The sequence below is a fragment of the Grammomys surdaster genome, unplaced genomic scaffold, assembly GCF_004785775.1.
Source record: "Grammomys surdaster isolate TR1022 unplaced genomic scaffold, NIH_TR_1.0 128, whole genome shotgun sequence".
Taxonomy (NCBI): Eukaryota; Metazoa; Chordata; class Mammalia; order Rodentia; family Muridae; genus Grammomys; species Grammomys surdaster.
The window spans coordinates 6,802,326-6,824,442 of record NW_021604586.1 but is presented as its reverse complement, the minus strand read 5'-3'; the positions used below and the strand labels follow the sequence as shown (position 1 = coordinate 6,824,442).

Below are 22,117 nucleotides of genomic sequence, written 5' to 3'. Positions count from 1 at the left end.
CACCGAACAATGTGTCTTTAATTCCAATCCGCTCCTTAGACTCCTGCTTTCATACAGAGGCAAGGGTCACAACTGGGACACAAAGATTGGATGAGCCCTAGCAGGGTGACTGAAGGTGGCTTCTGCACTCCAGCAGGAGAGTGCTCCCTCTGGCTGCCTAGCCTGTGCTCCAGGTTCTCCCACCACCCCTGACTCAGTCCTCCCCTGGAGCTCGCAGAGATGACCTCTGCCACGGAGCCAAGGATGGACCGTACAGTTGATCCTCGTGGGATTTCTGGGTGCGTGTCCCAGGAGAGAGCCCCCTTTGTTGGGCCAAGTGGGCATGTCCACACAGGACATCTACCCCCGGCTCTGGCTCTCACTGATGCCCGTACATGTCTGCCAGCCGAGCAAAGCGGGGACCCCAGTCCCGGAGGTAGTCATAGTCCTGGTCTTCATCTCCCAGACTGGATAGGATGGAGCTCAGCGTCCCTGCCACAGAGCCATCTCCCTCGTAGTCGTAGATGAGAGCTGTGTCGTAGGGAGGCACGCTGGGGTCGCTGTCTGCAGCCTCCAAGCCCTGTGGAAAAGTCCCCGCAGACCTCAGGACCACTCGGGCAAGCCAGGAGCCCTCTGGTGCTCAGCCATAGGCAGGGATAACTGCCTTGGGCATTGCCGCATAAGGAAACCTCTCTTAAGACAGATGGGCATGCAGAACATCTCTCTCCCTGTGCAGAATGGGCTGGCAGAGAAGGTTCCACTTCCTCCAGCCTTTCCCCCTCGGGGTGGGGAGAAGCTGTCTCCTGTCATAGCAACTCTTCCTCCCGCCCACCCCCAGCCTCTCAAGCACCTTCCCATAAGCGTCTGGGCCCCTACAGAGGCAGTACCTCCATTGGTACCCAGTCATCTGATGGCCAGTACCTGCGCTAGAATTACCATTCCCAAGGATGCCCCCAGGTTGCTGGGAGCTTTCTCTGGGCTGTATGGGCAGGGCTGTCAATACAGGATGGACTCAGCTGTCCACCCACCCACCCCCATTCTGATCATCATCTTTTGGGTAGAAGGGACCTCCTGGTCACAAACGCGGTGTTCAAAGTGATGCTTTGTCCAGATGACGTCAATTCAAGTGCTGCTCCTACCCCATCAGAGTAAACACAAAGAGCAAACTGTGCAAGGGTACACTTCCCAGAGGGACAGGAAACACTATTAAGGCCAGTGCTGGCCGGCCTTATCTGGCCATGTGGCTGCTAATGTTTCATTCCTACCCACAGGGTTTGAAAAGTCCCTGGCCAACCTGCTCACTCAGCCTCTGAGTCTTCCCTAAGGCTCAGCCAGGGTCCTGCTGGTGAGCTCATCCCCTGACATCCTGTAACATGGGGACTGGAAGCAGGGTCTGGACGTGAGTGTATCCGGTCACATGTGCATGTATGCACACGAGCATGCATGTGCCCCATTCTGTGGTCAGCCTCCCGCCAGGGCACCTACGTCACTGATGAAGTTGGCAATGTCAGATGGGCTGGTGGGAAGCACTCGATGTGGCTGTGGTACATAGCTGTAAGGAGCGTCCCTGCGCAGGGGCGGCCTGCCCAAAGAGCGGCTGGTGCCTCTCGGTTCCACTGGGTGGCGCAGCTGGTTTATGTCGTAAGCATCCTGCGTGCACAGTAAACAGCTAATGTCAGAGAAGGGACCTCCTGGTTTGCCAGAGGACCTTCTAGGAGGCTGCTGGGGGTTCTGGGGACCCCTTCCTAGGGTTCTGTGTGTCTAAACCACCACTCCCCTCTCCTTACCTGGTCCTCCTCCCCGCCCCCTTGCTCATCGTAGTTAAGGATGTTGTCCCGAAGGTCCTCTTGCAGCCCATGCAACAGACTCTTGCCCCGAGACTGCCCCCGGAACCGTGTTCGGAGCGCAGCAAGCAGGATGAGAACTGGAAGCACGAGAGACTGGCTGGAGTGTGGGCGCTTAAAGGACGCAGGGTGGGGAAGGGGCCCAGGACAGAGGGTGGGGCCGAGGACCTTCACTCACCGAGCAGGACCACGGTGCTGGCCAGCACAATGACCAGTGCACCCAAGCTGACGCCTACACCTCCTCCTCGCAGCGCAGCGGCCCCGGGCAGGCAAGTGCCATCCGACCCACAGCGACACACAGTAACGTTCAGCGTTTGCTCTCGCTGCTGCGGTGGCTCCCCAGAGTCCTGGAGCAGCAGGCTCAGGCGATGCAGGCCCTCAGAGACCTGATGTCGGAGCCGCAAGCGTGCATGGCTCACTGCAGAAGGCGCAGCGCAGTGTGGTCAGCAGAAGCTCCAGGGTAACCCCGCTCCCGCCCAGAGAGTACCTGAGTCACTGGGTATTAGTTTCCCCATCTATCCATTGGGTACTGTGGAAACTAATCCCAGCCCTGCCTGAGGATGTAGTCATGGCGATACATTCTATCGGCCTATCTCTTAGGTCCCAGGGTTGCGGGGGTGTGGGGGGTGAGAGGGGGAATGGGGGAGCGCACCGTTAATCTGGCTGAGGCTCCAGTTCCGGCTGAGATCTGGTACCCTGGGGTTCAGCTGGAAGTGGAAGGGGGCCCCGTGCGGGGGCAGGTCCTCATCCGTGGCACCCAAGAGGAGGCCAGGGCCCTGGTCTGGTTCACTGCACAGACTGCCAGATAGAGGAGGGGCCAGTGCAGGGGCGTGGTCGTTGACTTCTAAGATCTCAATGGACAGGGTACCAGTGGCTGTGCTGGGAGGGACGGCTGGAAGCAAGGGAGAGCTAATAAGCTCAAGCCCCACCCACATCCTGCCCTGTCAGTCCACTCAGGGGAGCAGTGGGCAGTGGGACAAGGATACCACCTGTTTGCCCTCACCATTGTCCAGGGCTAGGATGATAGCCCTGTACCAGCCGTCCTTCAAAAAGGGCGAAGCAGGGCTCAGCACTCGCTGAGTCTGAATCCTGCCTGTGGCCCCGTCCACTTGCAGCCAGTCTTCTGGGTCATAGTCCTTGGAGTAGCTATTGGTAGGGAGGGGAGGAGAGGGATGAGGCTCCCCCAAGATGCCCAGACATGGGGTTGCATATCATATATACAAACATATTATCACATACACATCCATATGTGAACTGTGGTTGGCCAGCATTAAGCCTTTGAGGACTCCCGGCCCCAAGCTAACTTTTTTTAAAATTATTTTATATTTTAATATTTTATACATTTATTTATTTGCACGTGTGCGCACACATATGAGCACCACGACGTACAAGAGAACAAAGGACATAGAGGAATTGAGTCTCTCCTCCAACCAGGTGGGCTCCAGGAAATGAACTTAGGTGGCCAGGCTTGGTGGCGCCCCACTGAGCCATCTTGCCAGCTACCACCACCCCAAGCTGGTTATTAACTCAACAGCACATGAGCTGTGCTGCTGCCCAGTGCCCCTCAGTAGCTGGCAGTCTGTATTCCACCTTGCTCAGAGCTGGTGCCACGGAGACACGTGGAACACTGTGCCACGCTTGGGACTGGTGGTTAACTTGAAGCTCCAGAGCTCCCTGGAGACACAAGGACCCACGACAAGGGACAGAACAATAACCAGAGGCTGCTTAAGAACAGTGTTGGACTATGTGCCCTGTGGGAGCCCAGTCATGTCCTGTGGGTATGGTCACTCCACACCCACATGGGTATCTGAGGGACTCAATACCCTGAGTGTGTATCCTTGGGGCTGTCTGCCAGTGGCCAGAGGCACCCTCGGCAGTAATGGAGCCACTGGTCCCTCCTCCTGAACCCTCAAGACCACAGACCACCCCACCTGATTCTCTGCAGCTGTTCTATGTCAGGGTCTCTGGCAGAGAAGGTGGCCACCGAGGTGCCTGGTGGGGCTCCTTCTGCTATGCTCGTCCTCAGTGGGTTCTCTGGAAACACCGGGGCCTCATTGGTGTCCTGAACCCACACACTGACCCTGGTCTGGCCTCGCCGGGCCCGAGGGGCAGCTGCCTGCAGCGGGGCCTCGTTCTGTACAGACACTCTGAGCTCGTACTGTTCACGGCTCTCGTAGTCCAGGGGCTGCAGGAGAGTGACAGAGACAGCTGAAATGCCAGGTGTTAAGAGCCTTTGCCCAGGTCTGTCCAGAGAGCCCATCTCTCCTTCCCTCCCTTTAAACCTTGACATAATAAAAACTTTGCAAGGCTCAAATATTAATAGGCAACAAGAAGGGATCCAATAGATTTGTTGAATGTGGTGTGGTAGTTTCCTGTGTCACTCAACAGCTATGGTCTTTGTCCGTAGCTGGGTGGTGGATGTGCCAGTCGATGCTCTGCAGAGGGTCTGGCTCTTGGTGTCCTCCACCAGGCAGGTTTCCAGAGCAGCGTGCAAAAACTTCTCCCTCGAGAGTTCCAGCCTATCTCAACTTGCCCGACCAGCTTCTTGCAATAAATCTTCAAATGCACCCACATACAAATGTATCTACATCTACATGTATGTTGTTGTCATGTATGTGTGTGTATGAGTGTGTGTGTATAGTGAATGTGCATATGTGTGTGTACTGACTGGTTTTGTGTCAACTTGACACAAGCTGGAGTTATCACAGAGGAAGGAGCCTCCCTTGAGAAAATGCCTCCATGAGATCCAGCTGTAAGGCATTTTCTCAATTAGTGATCAAGGGTAGGAGGGTCCACTGTGGATGGTGCCATCCCTGGGCTGGTAGTCCTGGATTCTATAAGAAAGCAAGCTGAGCAAGCCAGGGGAAGCAAGCCAGTAAGTAACATCCCCCCATGGCCTCTGCATCAGCTCCTGCTTCCTGACCTGCTTGAGTTCCAGTCCTGACTTCCTTTGGTGATGAACAGCAACATGGAAGTGTAAACTGAAACCTTTTCCTCCCCAACTTGCTTCTTGGTTATGATGTTTTGCACAGGAATAGAAACCCTGACTAAGACAGTGTGTGTATGTATGTGTGTATACTGTATATATGTATGTGTGTAAGTGTCTGTGTGTCTGTGTGTCTGTGTGTCTGGCAGCTCTTCCTCTGGTAGGAATGGGGATCAAGCTGATGCAGTTTTACTTGAAATTTGGACCACCCTAATAAGGAGGGAGAAGGCTGCAGTGATGGCATTCTGTGGGTGTTTCCTGCTGCCCAGTTTGACAGATACCTGTAGTCGGCACCCAGTCCATCCCGTACCCTTGCCCCAGGAGGTCGCCTAGCACAGCCCTACTGGGGAGGAACCCAGGGCAGCTCAAGCTGCCACAGGAAGACACCTGTGACGGACTCTAGCTGAGGGAATGCACATGACAGGGGCAGGGCTCACCTTGACCACAGACAGCACACCTTCATTGGTCTTGGGGTCTGTGTAGATCTTGAATTGCCCGTCAGGGTCACCTTCCAGGATGGTGAACCTGGCCACCCAGTTGGGGGAACCGGGCAGGTCCTTGTCCTCCACCTCAAGTCGTCCCACGTCCACTCCACTGACAGCCTCTGCAGCCTCCATAAAGAACTGGGAGATGCCAGCCCATTACTCACCAGCTGGCACGTTAGAATGCCCAGCCCTGTGACTCGGGATACCTTCCTGTTCTGGCTTAACGCTGTTGCTCACCACAGCGTATCTCACTGGTTTCCAGAGCCGCAGATCCCACCTGCCGGAGCTGCTCCTGGCTACCAGACCAACTATTCCCCTCGCACAGCAAGGACCCGGGAGACTTACTCTGGGCTGAGGACCATGGAGCTGCTCTTCTCTAAGGAACCTCACATGCATCCCTGTGTCACGCTCCCTACTCAGGCACCGCTCTCTTCTACGCCCTCACAGAGTCCCCTCCTGGAACCCATAAAGGGAAGGTGGCGCTTAGCTGATGGGGACGGGCAGAGGCGGCACCTCATCCTTGGTGAACTCGGGGGCATTGTCGTTGATGTCATCTATGGTGATGATGGCCGACGCTGTGGCGGTGAGGCCATCTCCCGACATGTCTGCCACCTGCAAGGTCAGGTTATACACAGCCGCCACCTGGGGACAGTATGACATGTCTTAGAAGACGGGGTGCCTAGAGACAGCCATTTTAGGATGACAGCAAAACCACCTACAGGCTTACCCCTTACGGGGTCTGCCCCCACCCCAGCCTGTGAGTGAGCAGAGGTCAGTTGTGGTGCTGGAAATGTCAGACATTAGGGGCAGCGGAAAGCAGATTCCTGGCTGATGGAGCCAGCTCGGTGGCAGGGATAGGGATAGGGCACAGGAGAGCTTCGGAGGCACCTCCCAGGCATAAGCGACTGGCTCGGTGGGGAGGGGGGGGTATTACAGCAGCAGCAAGGAAGGACCAGACTGATAGTAATAACCACAGTGTAGGCTGAGAGGTGAGGTGGGAAGGCCCTGCCCCACCTGCAAAGAGCCCTGAGGCTTGAGGAGATCAGATGTGGAGAACTGGTCCCCAGGCCCCCAGTTGTCCATGGCGCTGCCTCACCTCACGGTCCAGCCCCACTTGCACCGTCCGGATTTCTCCAGTGTGCTCGTCGATGCTGAAGAACTCAGGGCTGCCCTGCTCCAGGATGGAGAACCTGAGGGCTGCATTGTCTGTCTCTGGATCGTCGGCATCTGTGGCCTCAGCCCTGGTGACGAAGGTGCCTGAGGGTGACAGAGAGAAATGTGGTCAACCACCATGGGATGGCTGTGCCGAGGCAACCCAGGTGGTGTGGAGTGCTCCCAGTGTGCACAGATTCCCTAGGTCTGACACTGTGACCACGGAATGGGCAGCTTGCTCTCTGTACTGTTGGGTCATGGGGGCTGGCAGTGTATATACCAGCCTCAAGTCCATGGTACTCCCGCTGCCTTGCCTATGGAAGGCAGAGCATTGTAGGAACATCCCAGTGGGCTTTCAGCGGAGAACTGATGCACCTTCTTACCACATGCTGGGTCAGCAAGTGGACCTAATGTTCCAGCTCAAAGTAGTAAACACACTGGGGTCCTCAGACAGCCCTGAGCCCTGCTCTAAGGTGGTGATGCCAACCGAGGTAAAGGATACACAGACAAACAGGTACAGAGCAAAGCAGGTACCCAGCATCCTCCAAGGTGCTACCTGAAGCCAGCAAGAATCATAATTCCAGGGACTGGAGCAATGGCTCAGAGGTTAAGAACACTAGCTATTCTTCCAGAGGACCCAGGTTTAATCTTTAGCACGCACGTGACATTTCCCCATTCATAACTTCAGTCCCAAGAGATCCGGTGGCCTCTTCTGTTCTCAAAGCAACTGTCATGCATATGGTGTGCAGACAGAAACTCATACACACAAAATAATAAAAATAAGAAATAGAACACTACAAGTCTACCCAGAAGAAGATCACTGTTTCACACACACACACCCACAGAGATGGGCCCTGGAGGACAGTGAAAAGCTGCCTGGGGAGTGAGGAGGCAGTCCTAGCCTATCACTGTGGCACTAACAAGTGCCACAAACACCCCATAAGGACTGAAGCTGGCAGGGGAAGCTTGAGGCATACTGGGAGACATGCAGTCTGGGCTGGGACTGTGAGAGAGTTATCTTTGCCCTGGTGCCAGGTTTCTCCTGCCCACTGCAAAGGGCTGGAGTACAGCTGAGGCCACCTCCAGGGTCTTCAAGGACACCCCCTGCCAGGGAAGGGCAGTGAGACAGAAAACCCTTGGGCATGCTGGCTAGGCACAGAGAGATGGAAACCCAAGAACCATCCGAGGTCAAGCCAGCCCCGCTCTACACATATCCACCCACACACCAATCCCTCCCTGCTATAGATGAGCCGCCCCGGAGCAGGCAGGTGGCTGCATAGGACTGAAATGACCAAGTACTGTAGGGCCTAGTGAGGTTGGAGGCACACAAGGAGAGAGAGGTGGGGTAGAATGAAAAGAGCCTGGTAAGGAGACTAGAACACCTGACCCAACTGTCCTCTGTCCTTATAAACTCATTGTTACGGAAGTTAAAGCTCGCTAAGGTCAGTAGTCGCCGTACTGGGGTGGTATGCACACCGATTTCCTGACTTTGGTAACTGCAGAGAGTTCTCAGACCCCACTGACAGAGAACGTCCAGCATCCGGCCTAAAACTGAGCAGCTGAGTAAAAGACAGAAACAGGTTAAACTGAGTGTCAGCTCCCTGCAGTGGGCACGTGGGAATTGTTTCAGACTTTTCTGTAAGTCTGAAGTCAGGTCACAGTAAAAGTAAGTAAGTGTACACCCTCAGTTAGGTCCTGCAACATGAATACATGAGATGGAATAGAATGAGCCTGAGTGGCACACAAGACAAGACTCTGTTCGTGTGCTTTGGGCTTCCTGAAGTTCTTGCCTAGGCCAGATTTGAACTCACGCATTGGGTACAGGCAGTAAGGAATGCAGGATGGATGCGCACAGTGCCCTGCCTGCTCTGCCCAGCCTGACTACCTGTGTGTGGTTTTGACGAGGTACCAGAGTCTCAAGTAGTCGAGGCTAGCCTCAGATTGGTTAGGTAACTAAATCAGTCTCTATTTCCCAGGTGCCAGGCTCACGGGCATGCACCACCACAACAGGCTGGGGAGACTGAGCCCAGACTGCACCTGAAGCAGCAGCCAGAGGAGGCATTGCCCCAGGCCGTGGAGTTTTCTTTGGGGCATTAAAAACCACACTAGAGCAAGCTCATGGCCCATGGATATGCTAAGTAGGGCCGAAGGCTCCACTGAAAAGCTAAGCCTCGTATCCACAAGGTTCACCACCATGAAATGAGAAGGCACAGCTGGAACACACAGCCACCCAGAAGCCTCTCTGTCCAGATCAAAATAATATTGACAGGAGAAGCGTAAGAGATGGCTTTCTTACACCCGACCTTTCGGATGACCTTTGGCTTGCCAATTCTACAGCGCTAGGGAGGACCTGGCATGCCAGGCAAGTGCACTGGTGGGGCAGGGGGGAGGCCATATCTCTAGTCCTTTGGTTGTGGGGAATTCTGAGACTTGGACCTTCTCAAGGCCCACCCCCTGGATGGGGCTACATGCCCACCTTACCTGGGATGGCACCCTCCAGGATGCGGCCTCTGAACACGTCCTGTAGGAAGGTTGGCCGGTTGTCATTTTGATCTACCACAACGATCTCCAGGTCCGTGGGGTCCTCCAGGGTGGAGCCACCCAAGTCCAAGGCAAAGGCCCTTAGCTGAACAAACAGAGGTTGAGCAATGTCTCTGTGGCTCCTAAAGCCACATAGAAGGAATAGCAAGAGCTGACACAGGTGAGGAACACATGGGATAGAGTGTGTGCAGCGGGCATGCACCCTTTCTCTGAATAGAGCCTGCTTTCTCCCAGAACACAGGCTCCAACTCTCCCCCCTTCCCTTGGCTGCCAGGACGCTCACTGCATCATTGTGTGGATGAAGTAATGCTCTTACGAAGATGAGATTACAACATTTTAAACCTGCTGCTTTTCAGAGAATGGCAAGCTCTCGGAAGGCAGAGACAGGGAGACAGCAAATTCAAGCCCAGCTATAGATACACAGCAAGACATTGCAAGTTACATTTTAAAAAAGAAAATCATCTAATGGGTTCTGCTGGAAGAACGGCATAGCAGCCTCTTAAGTTTGGAAGACTCTCTTGAGGATTTAAAAGAAATCTTGGCCCCTGAGAAAGGGGAGGTAGAAAGCTAACCTGTCTTGGGCCAGCTAGGATGCAGTCAACAGGGTCCTGGCTATATAAGGCTTCTACAGGTTTTGCTTGGTTTTATTCTTGCGACAGGTTTCTGCTATGTAGTTGAGGCTGGCTTCGAACTCATGATCCTCCTGAGCCTTCTAAGTATCATAGGCCTGTAATACTGTTGAAAGCTCTATTTATTTATTTAGCTAGCCATGTTGGGGATGGAAACCAGGACCTTTAGATGCTAGGTAAGCCTAGCAGATAAAGGAGGTCCTGGGCTTGCCTCTTGGCCTTATGCATACCTTGTGACTTGCACATCTCTTCCTGAACCCCGACACTGTAATAGTAATGGAGGCCCCTTATTGGCTAATCGCTCCTCAGAGATCATTCCCGCAGCGGACAGTAACACTATTCGGGAATTCTTCATGAAACACCTATCCATCAAACAGAACCTGAGTCCAAGGAGAACTGGCTGTCATGGCAGCTCATCCGTTGCAACGGTACTCTGCCCTCCAAAAGGCCACCTCCTTCATGGCCTCAAGGTGGCCCTATGTTATATGGTAACATGATACCAAACACTTAATCCTCTGATGTGGGTCTTACGAGGACCAGATCTTGCTTCAGAAACATCTGGCCTGGAGCCTGTCAGGTGGAGAACAGAGGTCTGAGCTGTTTGGCTTCCCACCAGGCCCTACCCTGAATCGGTCGGTCTTCTCACGGTCCAGCGTGGCGTTGAGGTACACCCTTCCAGTGAACTTGTCAATGGAGAAGACGTTTCGGGGTTCCTCATCCACTCCGGGACCCTGGATGCTGTAAATGACGCTGCCTAGCTGCTGTTTGTCAGACTTGATCTGTGGGGGGAGGAGTGGGGCTCGGTGAGGGCCAGAGAGCACCCCAATACCTTCATGTTTTACCCCGATTAGATGAGCAGAGGCCCAAAGCTCTGAAGACTAAAGAGTTGCTCCCCTAAACTGTAGCCCAGCTGGAGGGCATCCTGGGACCTGGCAGCCAGTTATATTCTGAGGATGGAGAAGCCTGAACATTCATATCACACGTCTGTTTGTACTGGTGATGAAGCGTATGTCTTCCATGGGGCATATAGCCTGGGGGCATGTTCACTGGAGTAGCAAGGTGTTTATGGCCCTGTTTTTATGCCACAAAGTGAGAAAGTCCTTCCTAGGCTATACAACTAGCTCCTATCAGCAGATGGGGCTTCTCCAGATCCAAGAGGATCTTTAAGAAATGGGGAAACCTATGGGGACAATCCATCCCCCCTCTCTTACCTGCACTAGCGGGTAGGGGAGGCGTTTGTGGTTCTCAGACACACTGATGGGCGGGATGACCCAGGCTCTCCGCACACGGCCTGAAGCTGATGCCCTGCGCCAGGGGTACAGGATGCTGGGTTCAGGCTCAGGGACTGCCGAGGACAGGCCAAGGCTCTAAGACATAAATAGGATACCATCACATAGGACACAGGAGTGCCAGGATGACATCATTCTTAGGACTGTGGGGTCCTATACCACCTGGGGGTGTCACCCTGCAAGGTACAGGCTCTATGGGGCTTTGATAGCCACATCCTGAGGAGCTTAGCTCTCAAAGTTCCCATATGGATGTGCCATGCCTATCTCTTTTCCTTGTCTAGATCCCAGAATATAGGCTGTGTCCACAGGGTCATCAGATCCCGACAGTAGACACTGTTTATTGGCTGGTTGGAGGCAACGTGAGGGTCTGCACTTTTCCTGGGGTCCCTGAGAGGTCAGATGCCAACAGGGCTCAGGAAAATGCCCAGACAGCAGCTGGTGGGGCCAGGGACTCATCAAAAATGGGGCCACTGAGTTAGAGTGGGAGGTGACATGTCTACCTCTTCAGCCTCACAGCTTGAATGTCACCCGCGTTAATCGTAACAGTGCCTGCTTTTATTAGCATGGACTAGGGAGGGGAGGGGCCCTGCCCATAAGCATCTGTATCCAAGCCTTACCCAACACCCATCCCCAGGGCGCCCATGCACACAGCAGACCCCATGTCAGAAACCTCCCTCTGCCACCAGGCCCGGGGCTTGATTTTAAACACGTCCAGAAACCAGGTTTCGGAGCCTAAGTGTTGACGGCTCCTCTGCTATAGTCGGCTGTGTGAACAGAGAGGGGCCATGCTCGGGATACCCTGTCCAGCTTCTCAGTATTGCATTGCAGAAAGAATGCCGAAGCTTCCAGAGCCCTGGGCGACTCAGGGCACCAAGGAGCGAATCTAAACTGCTTTTCACAGTGGGACTTAGTGTCCATGCTCTCCTTTGCTGGCCAGCCTGGTCTGTGACAAGGATTGGAGCATGGAACAGGGCCAGGGAGGACATGCCCTTCAGATGGCAGGGACTGGGCTGGGCCACAGCCAGGGCTGCTCCAGGGCACAGGGTGGGACAGGGCTTGCTGTGTGGCTCGACTGAGAGGCTGGCTGGGAAAAAGGGATGGCCCATTCAATATACCACGTGATTTTCATAACTATATCTCAGTTCTGGAAACCCAGAACTCTTGAAATATATTGTGTTCTTCCTTGTCACACCCAGGAGGTTGGCAGTGACCTCTAGACATGCTGGACCAGTGTTGGCTCAGTGGACAAAGATGCTTGCTCCCAAGTTGGATAACCTGAGTTTCATCTCTGGAAGCCATATGGTAGATGGAGAACTGACTCCCAGAACTTGTATTCTGACCTCCATGTGATATGTACACACTCCCACCACAGTAAATAAATGTAATTTAAAAGAGAGACATAGGGCTGGAGAGATGGCTCAGTGGTTAAGAGAATTGACTGTTCTTCTGGAGGTCCTGAGTTCAATTCCCAGCAACCACATGGTGGCTCACAACCATCTGTAATGGGATCTGATGCCCTCTTCTGGTGTGTCTGAAGACAGCAACAGTGTGCTAAAATAAAACAAATAAAAAAAACTTAAAAAAAAAAGACCCCCAACCAAAACAGAGAGAGAGAGAGAGAGAGAGAGAGAGAGAGAGAGAGAGAGAGAGAGAGACAGAGACAGAGACAGAGACAGAGACAGAGACAGAGAGACAGAGAGCGATCCCAGGATTGTGTTACTGCAGACAGGGGACATCTCTAAGCTCAGAAGGAGCCCTACAGACATCTATTCTCCCCAAACCCACTGACACTACCCATTCATGCGCACAGATAGCCCCACCCCTCAGAGGGGTTGACTAAGGCCTGGAGAAGAGACCTGTCTATCAAGTACCTGACAGAATGCATAGCAGCCTCCAAAAGGCATTGCCAACCTTGAGGTACTGTCCTGGTTCTCAGGTGCTTTCATCCCGTTTCTGAATGGATCTCACCAAGGGACCTGCCCCTCAAATTGCTTCTTACTTCACCCCTTAATTTGGAGGGACGATGAGAACCAGTGTTCTGAAGACTCGGGGGATTCCCTTGTATTGCCGGCTCCATTTGTATTCCTGAATGAGTCCTCATTGCAAAGCACAGTCTGGCAGAGGCTGCCATGGGTGTGGACGCTGGTCACATCCTGACCACATCTTCCATAGCATGTGGTGTCTAGGAACAAAACCTAGGGCAACCTCATGCTTCCAGGATGCTGGGAGCCTGTCAGGCTGATGCTGAACAGGGTACCGCCTGGTCTGTGGAAGCACTGGCTGAAGAAGGCTCTAGCACATGGGGACTGCTAGGATTGGAAATGCTCTTTAACATCTGTAGCCATCCCTGGCTGCATTCCCCCAGGCCCACAGGAGGGTCCAGGGCCAGCAGAGGGTCTGACCCTTCAGAATCCTTGCTAGCCTGGCCTTCTTGAGCCAAGGGCAGAGCTTGGAAGATTTCAGTCTCCGTCTCAGGGCTGTTCACATTCCTCTTCTTCACATTGATCTTGGGGGTGGAGAGACACACTGCCACACACGTGTGGAGGTCAGAGGGCAGCTTACAGGAGTCAGTTCTCTCCTTCTGCTATGTAGGTTCCAGAAACACACTTGGGTCTTTGATAGCAAACTCTCCTACCTGCTGAGCCCCTACCCACTAAACTGTCTTGTTGCCTGGTACATGCCTTGTTTTTTATCCCCCCTTCCCTTTTCCCTTTTGCTCAGGCCTCCGCTCACTCCAGCCCAGAGGTTTTCTATTTATTAACTATATGTAAGTACACTGTCACTGTCTTCAGACACACCATAAAACGGCATCAGATCTCATTACAGATGGTTGTGAGCCACCGTGTGGTTGCTGGGATTTGAACTGAGGACCTCTGGAAGAACAGTCAATACTCTTAACCGCTGAGCCATCTCACCAGCCCCACGTGCCTTCTTTTTAATGACTTCCTTCTTTAGAGGTTCCGTCCTGCAGAGAGGAGCTTTCTAGACATTATTATCCTCTGAATCTGTCCCGTCCACAGCTGCAGTCTCAGAGGACAGGAAACAGGGCCATGCTTACCCTTCTGTCTCATTCCAGTTAATATAAGTAACTACCCAGGGTTAGAAGCTTCCTTTGCTGTATACAGTGCCAGATGCCAGCTATCAGACCTAGCCTTAGCCTTAGCATGATTAACATTCAAGGCTCACAGTCAGTAGGGATTGCTGTAGAGAAGTAGCAGATACCTGGGTGGGTGGGGCTCAGACTCCCAACAGCCCTCAGCTCAGACCACTCTCTCCTTTGTGGTTTGTTTATGACTTATGTAGCCCAGGCTGGCTAAAGATGAGCCTGCTCTCCAGCCTCTGTGTCTCATATGTATATGCGGACCCTCTACAGGGAAGCACCTGGAGAAGCCTCCCTCTTTGGGGGTCACCCCATCCCTTCCTTCCAAGGACAGATTCTTGGGCTTCCCTGTGGGGGGGTGAGCTCTGGGTGGCCCTCAGGACAGAGGAGGGCTGGGAGTGTGGAAGGCAGAGCCACCACACACAGACATGCCAACACAGCACTGAGTATGCCTGCCCCAGCCTCAGCATGGATCCCAGGCAGTCAGAACGCCATCCTTCCCTCGGCATCACCACGGTTATTGGAGGGAAGCCTGCCCCTGACTACGTCCCTCAGAATGATGGGTGGGATTGCGCTCAGGAGCTCCAAGGAGATCCTCTCATAGCTTTTGTGCTTAGTGCCCACTGTGTGTCCACACCAGGGGAAACTCCCACCTGGCTCCACCCGAAGCGAGGAAACTGAGAGGTGCTGGCAGGGACCAGAAAGCAGGCAGCCAGTTTCTATCTGTCAGCAGGTCACGTGGAGGCTGGAGCGATGGCTCAGTGTTTAAAAGCAATTATTGCTCTTATAGAGGACCAGGGTTTGATTCCCAGAACCCACATGGTGGCTAACAGCCATCTGTAACTCCAGGCCCGGGGGAATATCTGACACATTCTCCTGGCTTCCTCTGGTACTGCATGTAAGTGGTGGTATAGACACACATATACCAGGCAAATCACATAGAAATAAATAAGTTTTAAATTATAAGAAGGTTGTGTGGATGGCACTTACATCCAGGGAGCCTGGTGGGACTGGGCCATGTGGGCACTGCCTCCTCCCCAGAGTCCAGCAGCTGGAATGGTCAGTCCCCAACCTGCTCACTCCATGCAGAGTGGACAGCTTCCCTCCAGCTCCCTTCCTGGGGCCTTGCCTGCTGGCTACCCAGGCCCCCTGGCTTCTACTTCAGCTGGCTCTGTGGAGCCTCGGTGGAGGCTGGCAGTCACAGGAGGGAAATACAATGGCTGACTGGGGGTGGGGAGGGTGCTCTAAGAGCAGCAGAGAAAGAGCAGCCAGCCAGCCAGGAGGCCACTTAGATTTTGGCCTCTCCACGTCTCTTCCTGCAGCACACACGGATGGCCAAGGCTCAGGAAGGCACTGGGTACATTCTGGGGTGCCCTGTGGGCACCTGCATATAGCCTGCTTTGAGATCAAAGGCTCCATCTCTGTTCTCTTGCCCTGTTTCCCAGCCTGACTGAGTCACCATGCCGGGAGCCCCTTGTTTCCACCCTACCAGTGGGGACCTCAGCCACCTACTCCACAGCCCCTCCTGGCAGCAGAGGCCAGCTGCAGTAAAGTCCTGTCACCCACTTAGTCCTAGAGCCCAGAGAGCCGAGGACCCTGTTCAAGACAGCAGGGTAAGGGTAGAGGGGGCGGAGTCCTGCGTGGGCATCTCTGTTCTCACAGATGGCACCTTGGCCTTAGAACCTGCCAAGACCAGCATGCAGAGCCTCTTCTAGGTCAGGGCAGTGTCCCTACCAGGCACACACCTGTCTGCCTGGCATGGGGAACCTGGGCCACAGCTTCCATGGACACAGGGACTTTTTGCCTGAGCTTGGTGGCAGACTCAGATGCGCCCAAGGGGCTGCTTTGGAGGAAGTCTGGCTCTATCTTCCTCCCCTCAGGATAACATGTGGTTTGGGATCTTCGGCTCTTCATGACACCAAAGCCTGGGAGAAGGGAAGCACCTTTCACGTCTAGAGGCTGGGCCATTTGCCCACAGTTGGCACCAGAAGGCATGCCGGGCTGATGTCATCTGTAGTGTCTGCCCTGCCTTGGGAAGGCCTGTTGAGAATGGGATTCCCAGGCCCTTTGAAGCCCCCATGGCCTGGGAAGAACTTCCTCCCTCCTCCTACTCCTGCTGCCTCCATCAGCTGCCCCAGCCTGTGCCCACGGGCTTGGCACTCACCGGGTGTGGTCAAGGCAGGGCCTGGGAACCTTGGGTCCCTGGCCTGTCCACAACCCAAGTTCACGAGGTCACAGAACCACAATGTCTTGGCAGGGCCCCGTGCCCAGATCAGAGGCTGCAGGGGTATGAGTGGGCGCCCAATGGGCAGGCCACAGCCAGCTTCCGGCTCTTGGGATGCATTTGTGTAGCCTATCCCGTGTTCTCTCACCCTGCCCACTTCCCAGAAGACGTGGCAGGCGGGAGGCAAGGCGAGGGGCCTCCTTGGGAAGCTAGGACATCTGGTGTTTGGGACAAAGCCACATGGCCACAGCTGGCTCACAGACTCCCTCCATCCAGGACAGAGGCACCTGGAAGGTGACTTTGTGTAAGGTGTTCCTACACGATCCACTCCTCTGTCCCCCATACCAGTTAGAGACTGTCTTCCCACAGTAGATACCCAATACGCTTCACCTCATCTCAGGCCTGCTCTTTGCCAAGGACCAACCCAGACAAAAGTTGGAAAGTTCTAGAGACATCTGAGGCCAGTGTTCTGAACCCACACTCCTCAGCCAACTACCCTCTGGTGTCTTTCCTGACCCCCTCCCATCCCCAAGGAGTTGCAGGGTGACCAGGGTCCTGCTGTGCAAGCAGTATATGCTTTGGCCAGGCAGGAGATTTACCAACACTACCCATGGAAATAGCATCAGCCGTTGCTAGCGACCTAGGAGAGGGCTGTCTGGCCCTGGTGCACTTCCCTGCACTGAACCTGGGCAGAGGTTCCGGTGACAGAGAGAAGGGACTGACCGGGAAGACACAAGCGCCCTAGCCATGAGAGCAAGGAGTCTGTTCCATCTTAGCAGAGCTAATGGCCTTTGGGTGGAGGGCAGGAAGCCCCTGCATTTACTTCCCACAGGCTTCTCAGGCCTGTGCAGCTCCCACAGCCTGGAATCCACTGCCACCTCATTCCTGGACAGCCAGCATGTCAGGAATGAGCCCAGCTGTTGGCCTGGCCTAGGGTGGCCCACATTCCCACTGTGGGACCACCCTGTCCAGCTGCCACAGTCATCAGGGGAGAATGAGGAGGGGGCAGACAGGCAGCTGTTCCCGCCGATCAGACTGGTCCCGCCTGCCTGCCTGCCAGCACGGGCTGGGTACAGAGCTCAGAACCGTGAGCAGGCTGCCTCCAGCCTGAGTCACTGCAGGCTAGTCCTGCTAGATATGAGGCCCTTTCCCAGCGTCAGTGACTAGTCCCCCAAAGTACTGCTGACACCCATTTTTTTCCTTCAGATGCCATGTGTCTTCATTGGTTCCTAGAAAAAGGTGAGGGGGGCAAGCATCTCTGGACTATCCATGATTGCCCTCAACCCAGTTCAGGACTAGCAATTAGAAAGACTGAACCCCAAGTGCAGGGGCTGAGGGGGTTATCTTTATGAGTACTAGTGCTAACGCGTGGATGATACTGGGATTAGACCCTACGTCTCAAGCATGCTTAGCAAGTGTTCTACTGGCTATATCCCTGGCTGCTTTGATTTTTCTTCTGAGGCAAGGTGTTAGTAAATTGCCCTGGCTGGTCTTGAACTTGTGATCTTCCTGAGCAGCTAGAATTTGAGGCCTGCTGGGGACCAGTTTGGAACACAATCCAACCTCCTGGTGCTGCCGTGGAGTTTGGGAAACTCAGATTCCAGAGGGAACCTGCATAGGGAGGTGATGGAGTGAGGTGTGAATCCATGCACAGCCTACTTCCAACCCCAAACCGAGGAGCCCCAGACAGAGCTGCTGGGCCAGGGTGGCCAGGGAAAAGCCCAGTGAGGAAGCAGGAAGGACCAGACGGCAGCCTCAGGACCCCTGTGTGTGAACAAGAGCAGACAGAAGCGAGAAAGCTGGGGGATGTGTGTGAACATTTGGAGGGTAGGAAAAGTTCCCCTTGCACTGGAGCTAATTTGAGCGCTGTTGTAACGTAAGTTCAGGAGGCCAGGCCTCGGGGGTGTGTGCTTGCCCCCACCTGACTGTTGGGGCCTCCAGATGCCTGGGGGAGGGGTATTGTGCAGTTGCCCTAGTGCAACAGAGAGGGGAGGCCTGAGGAGGGAGGGGATGAAGAATGCTACCCAACACTACCTACCCTCCAGTCTTGGGGGTGCTGGTAAAGAGTGCTGTTAAGGTAGCCAGTGAGGAGTGGATCCCAACCCAGAGTACAAAGGGGCCTCTGATGGGTCAGGGCATTACGCACAAGGCTGGGGTTCTACGTAGGGTCTAGAGAGGTGCTGGGTATTAAGCCTAGCAGATGTGCCCAAGTAAGGGAATGTGGGTCCCCAAGGCCGGGGTGTTGGTGGTTGGAGATACAGGACTGATGCCCCAGGGCCAGCTGCTAGAGGGTCTTTCTGGTCGGGCTCCCGTCAGCTGCCAAGAACTGAAACTTGAGCAGAGCTGCAAGGCTTGTGGGAATTTGAGGGGACCAAGAAAGTCCTGAAGTATGTTCCCGGAAGGGAGGGACCCCCCACCACACACACATGCTGGCTGACCACTCTCTAAACACAGTAAGCCTTTGTGCTTGCCACCTGTTGCCTCTGGGGCACAGAGGCTGGCCACGACCTTATTGCCCACCTCTGTGGCAGGGGACCCTGGCAGGACCACAGAAACTACATCCCCATCTGGGCCAGTCCAGGACCATTCAGCAGCCTGTCTGGGGAGTGCCAACAGCAGGAAAAACTGGGGACCTGGGCTTTACCCACCCTTACTTGTGCCATGTTAAGAAGACAGGGTACTAGAGACTGGACGATCTGGGGACCACAGGTTACTACATCTCCAGGTGGATCCAGGCACAGACGCCGGCCTGGTCAGGTCAAAGGTGGTGTAAACTGAGTCTGTGTTGGGCTGCTCTGGCCTGGAGTTACTTCCTCTGGATTACTAGGTCCTGAAGGGAAGGGTTGCAGCTACTCCAGGACCCTTGGGTAGAGAGAGACTCAGGCACCACCAAGACTAACCAGGGCATAAGTTCCACAGATGCTGTGGCTTCCTGCCCCTTCTCTCTGCCTCATGCTCTGGAATACAAAGACCTCTCAGGACTGGCCACCCTTACCCTGGGAGGCTCCAGGAGGTACTTGTGGTACACTTCCAGACTGAAGGGACAGCCCAATGGCTACTCTGGTGTCTCAGAGATGCTCTCCAGTCCTAAACCATTTTACTGGTGTGCAGGTCAGTCACTCTCCCCACTGGAAGCCCCTAAACACAGGACATCCCTTCCTACAATACATCAGAGAGTATGACCCACCCTGGACACTACAGGCCGCAGCTCTCAGGTTCCCCCAAAGACATTCCAGGCCAGTGGTCCCAGGAAAGCTATCCCAAAAGCTAGAGTGAGGGATGCCACAGGGCTCAGAAGCTTACCTGGGCAAGCAGCCCGAGGGCGAAGAGCAGAGCAGAACCCATTGGGGCAGCGGCGGCGGCGGAAGAACCGAGGACTGGGCGGCCAGTGGGACGGGCAGTGGCGCTTCTACCCCCACGCTGAGAGCACTGGGCTGAGTGACAGCACAAGTGCTCGGGGAACAGGCCAAGGGATTGCACGTGTGTGGTGGGGTGGGGCCAGGGCGGGGTCTGGGCAGGGCTAAGGCTGAGTGACAGCATGGGGGGGGGCTGAGCTGTGGGCGGGGCTAGAGATGAGTGACAGCACATGTAGGTGGGCCTGGATAGCCCCAAGAGTGTGTTATGAAGGATGCCAGGCAGAGCCAGAGCAAAGTGACAGGGCGGGGCTGGGGATCTGAGTGACAGCATATGTGGTCAGTGCCTGAGGGAGGCTCTGTAAAGTTTTGAGGTCAGCATATGTGTAGTAGGGCGCTCCTGGACTGACCGATAGCAAGTAGTGGGACTGGGAGTAGACACAGGGGAAGTACTTAGCATGCAGTAGGCTTGGACTGAGGCCCCTGGCAGCTGTCCAGGGAGGCCCCGCTTGTAGAAGAATGGAGGGAGCCAGGCATGGTAGCCTATACCTTTATTCCTAGTCCCTGGGAGCCAGAGGCAAGCAGATCCCTGTGAGCTAGAGGCCAGATTGCTCTACATAGTGAGTTCTAGGCCAGCTCAGACTACATAGAGAAACTGTCTCAAAAAAACAAAAACAAAAGAAAACAAAGTGGTCCCTAACCCAGAGAAAGGAGCAGGATGATTAGGGACCACATGTGGATCACCTGTTCAGTTTTGTTCTGGGGGACCCATGGAAGGCAACCTTTGTGTTATTGCCTGAACAGAGTGCTGGGGGAGTTAGGAGTGTCCTGGGAGCTTGCTGGCCCATGGAAGGCTGAGTGAAAGGCACTGGAGTGTGGCCTGTTGTTGAGGGTTTGGAGCCCAGGTCTCACCCCACTGGCCAGCCTGGCTTTGGCTAGAGCTCCTTCCCCCACCCCCTGCATCTACTGCCACACCCCGTGCATGTAGCAGTCACCGTGATTTTGTGGGCTATCTTCTTTGCAATAGCTTCTGGATAGTCCTCCATGACATCAGCTGGACCTGGCTGTGATCCTTGTGCCATGTAGGGCAGACTGGCTTGCACTGAAGAAGCCAGGAGAAGTTACTCTATCCAAGGCTCAAGACAGGAAGAGAGGATCCCTGGCAGCTCTACTCCACTGTACTGGACAGACCCACGTGGAGACTTGGTTGATTTACATACATTATTGAGGTCCCAGGCCCTGGATAGAAGGAATAAAGGCTGCACTAGGCTTGTGTCCAGGAGATCCATATGCTACCTGAAACCCATCAGCCCAGCCAGAGTCCTGAGTCCTGTCCTCCAGGCAGTGTGTGGTCCAGAGACTCCAGGCTGGTCGAAGCTTCTCCTCACTCTCTCCCTCAGTCCCCTGTTGGTCCAGTAGCTTTAAACTCTCCATAAGCTAGAGGCTTTCTAACTCGCCGGCACTCACACCCATTCAACACTATGCCGATCCAATCCCAACAGATCTGTACCAGCCTTCTCCGTCCAGGTGGCTCTTGGTCCACAACAGTACCCTTCCCACCATTCTGTCCCCACAGTTCTGTCACACATAACTGTTAGTTCACCTCCAAGTATTCTTCGTCCACCCCCTAACTCCACAGTCACTTTCTTCCTTGAGATGCCTTGCCTGGAGCACGCCTTCCTTCCAATGTTACTTAGAGAACTCCTACTCATCCCTCAATGCCCAGCTCCATAGCTACCTTCAAGAGAGCACCCTCCCCATCTCAACCAAGGCTGTTCCTCCTCTTGTCTCCTGGTGGGTGCAGCCCTTATATGGTTGGCCTTATATGCTGTCCTCTGGACCTGGAAGAAGGCCAGGAAGAGGGAAGGAAGAGAGGAAGAGTGTGGGGGACATGGGGAAAGAGGAGAGAGAACAATTCCCACACAGGATCCTGCAGACCACTGAAACCCATGAGAGCACACCTCTGGGTGTGTCAAGTATTTCCATAAAGGTTTGGCAGCACAGAGAAGACCCACCCTGAGTGTGGCCATCACAGTCCCATGGGCTGGAGTTCCAGACTGAGAAAAGGGAGAGACAGGCTTGGCAGCTGCACTGCTAAGGTTACTCTTGCTGTGGTGAAACCCCATGGTCAAAGCAACTTGGGGGGAAAAGGGGTTTATTTCAGGTTATACTTCCAGGTATACAGCCCAACATTGAGGGAAGTCAGGGAAGGAACTCAAACAGTGCGGGAGCCTGTAGGCAGGAGCTGATGCGGAGGTCATGAAGGAGTACAGCTTACTGGCTTGCTCTTTATGGCTTGCTCTTTCTTGTGGAACCTAAGACCACCAGCCCAGGAGTGACCCCACCCACCTGGGTCCTCCCCCATCAGTCATTACAGGCCTGGCTGCAGCCCCATCTTCTAGAGGCATTTTCTCAGTTAAGTCTCCCTCCTCTCTGAGGACTCTAGCTTAGGTCCCACTGACACAGGGGGAGCCAGCACAGCAGCCCTGCTCACATCTGGGTCCCTGGACTAGCCTGACACCAGCATCTACCACT

General features: G+C 54.5%; 1 protein-coding gene across 1 annotated transcript; it reads right to left on the bottom strand.

Moving 5' to 3' along the window:
* Cdh15 (cadherin 15) lies at positions 1-19,674 on the bottom strand. Its single transcript, XM_028753726.1, has 14 exons — positions 19,533-19,674; positions 10,828-10,983; positions 10,240-10,395; positions 8,928-9,072; positions 6,391-6,551; positions 5,808-5,936; positions 5,247-5,432; positions 3,755-4,008; positions 2,827-2,969; positions 2,476-2,715; positions 2,002-2,241; positions 1,767-1,903; positions 1,465-1,629; positions 1-559 (listed from the first exon to the last, which is right to left on the bottom strand). The coding sequence occupies exons 1-14, from the start codon at positions 19,572-19,574 to the stop codon at positions 359-361; spliced, it is 2,355 nt and encodes a 784-aa protein (XP_028609559.1). The 5' UTR covers positions 19,575-19,674; the 3' UTR covers positions 1-358.
* Positions 19,675-22,117: the final 2,443 nt, after the last annotated feature.

Coding starts and splice junctions, on each gene's coding strand:
- Cdh15 (XM_028753726.1), bottom strand. CDS start 19,574: ATGGGTTCTGCTCTGCTCTTCGCCCTCGGGCTGCTTGCCCAG. Junction 10,984..19,532: donor CCCTCGGGCTGCTTGCCCAG/GTAAGCTTCTGA, acceptor TTTATGTCTTAG/AGCCTTGGCCTGTCCTCGGC. Junction 9,073..10,239: donor AGAAGACCGACCGATTCAGG/GTAGGGCCTGGT, acceptor CTGTTTGTTCAG/CTAAGGGCCTTTGCCTTGGA.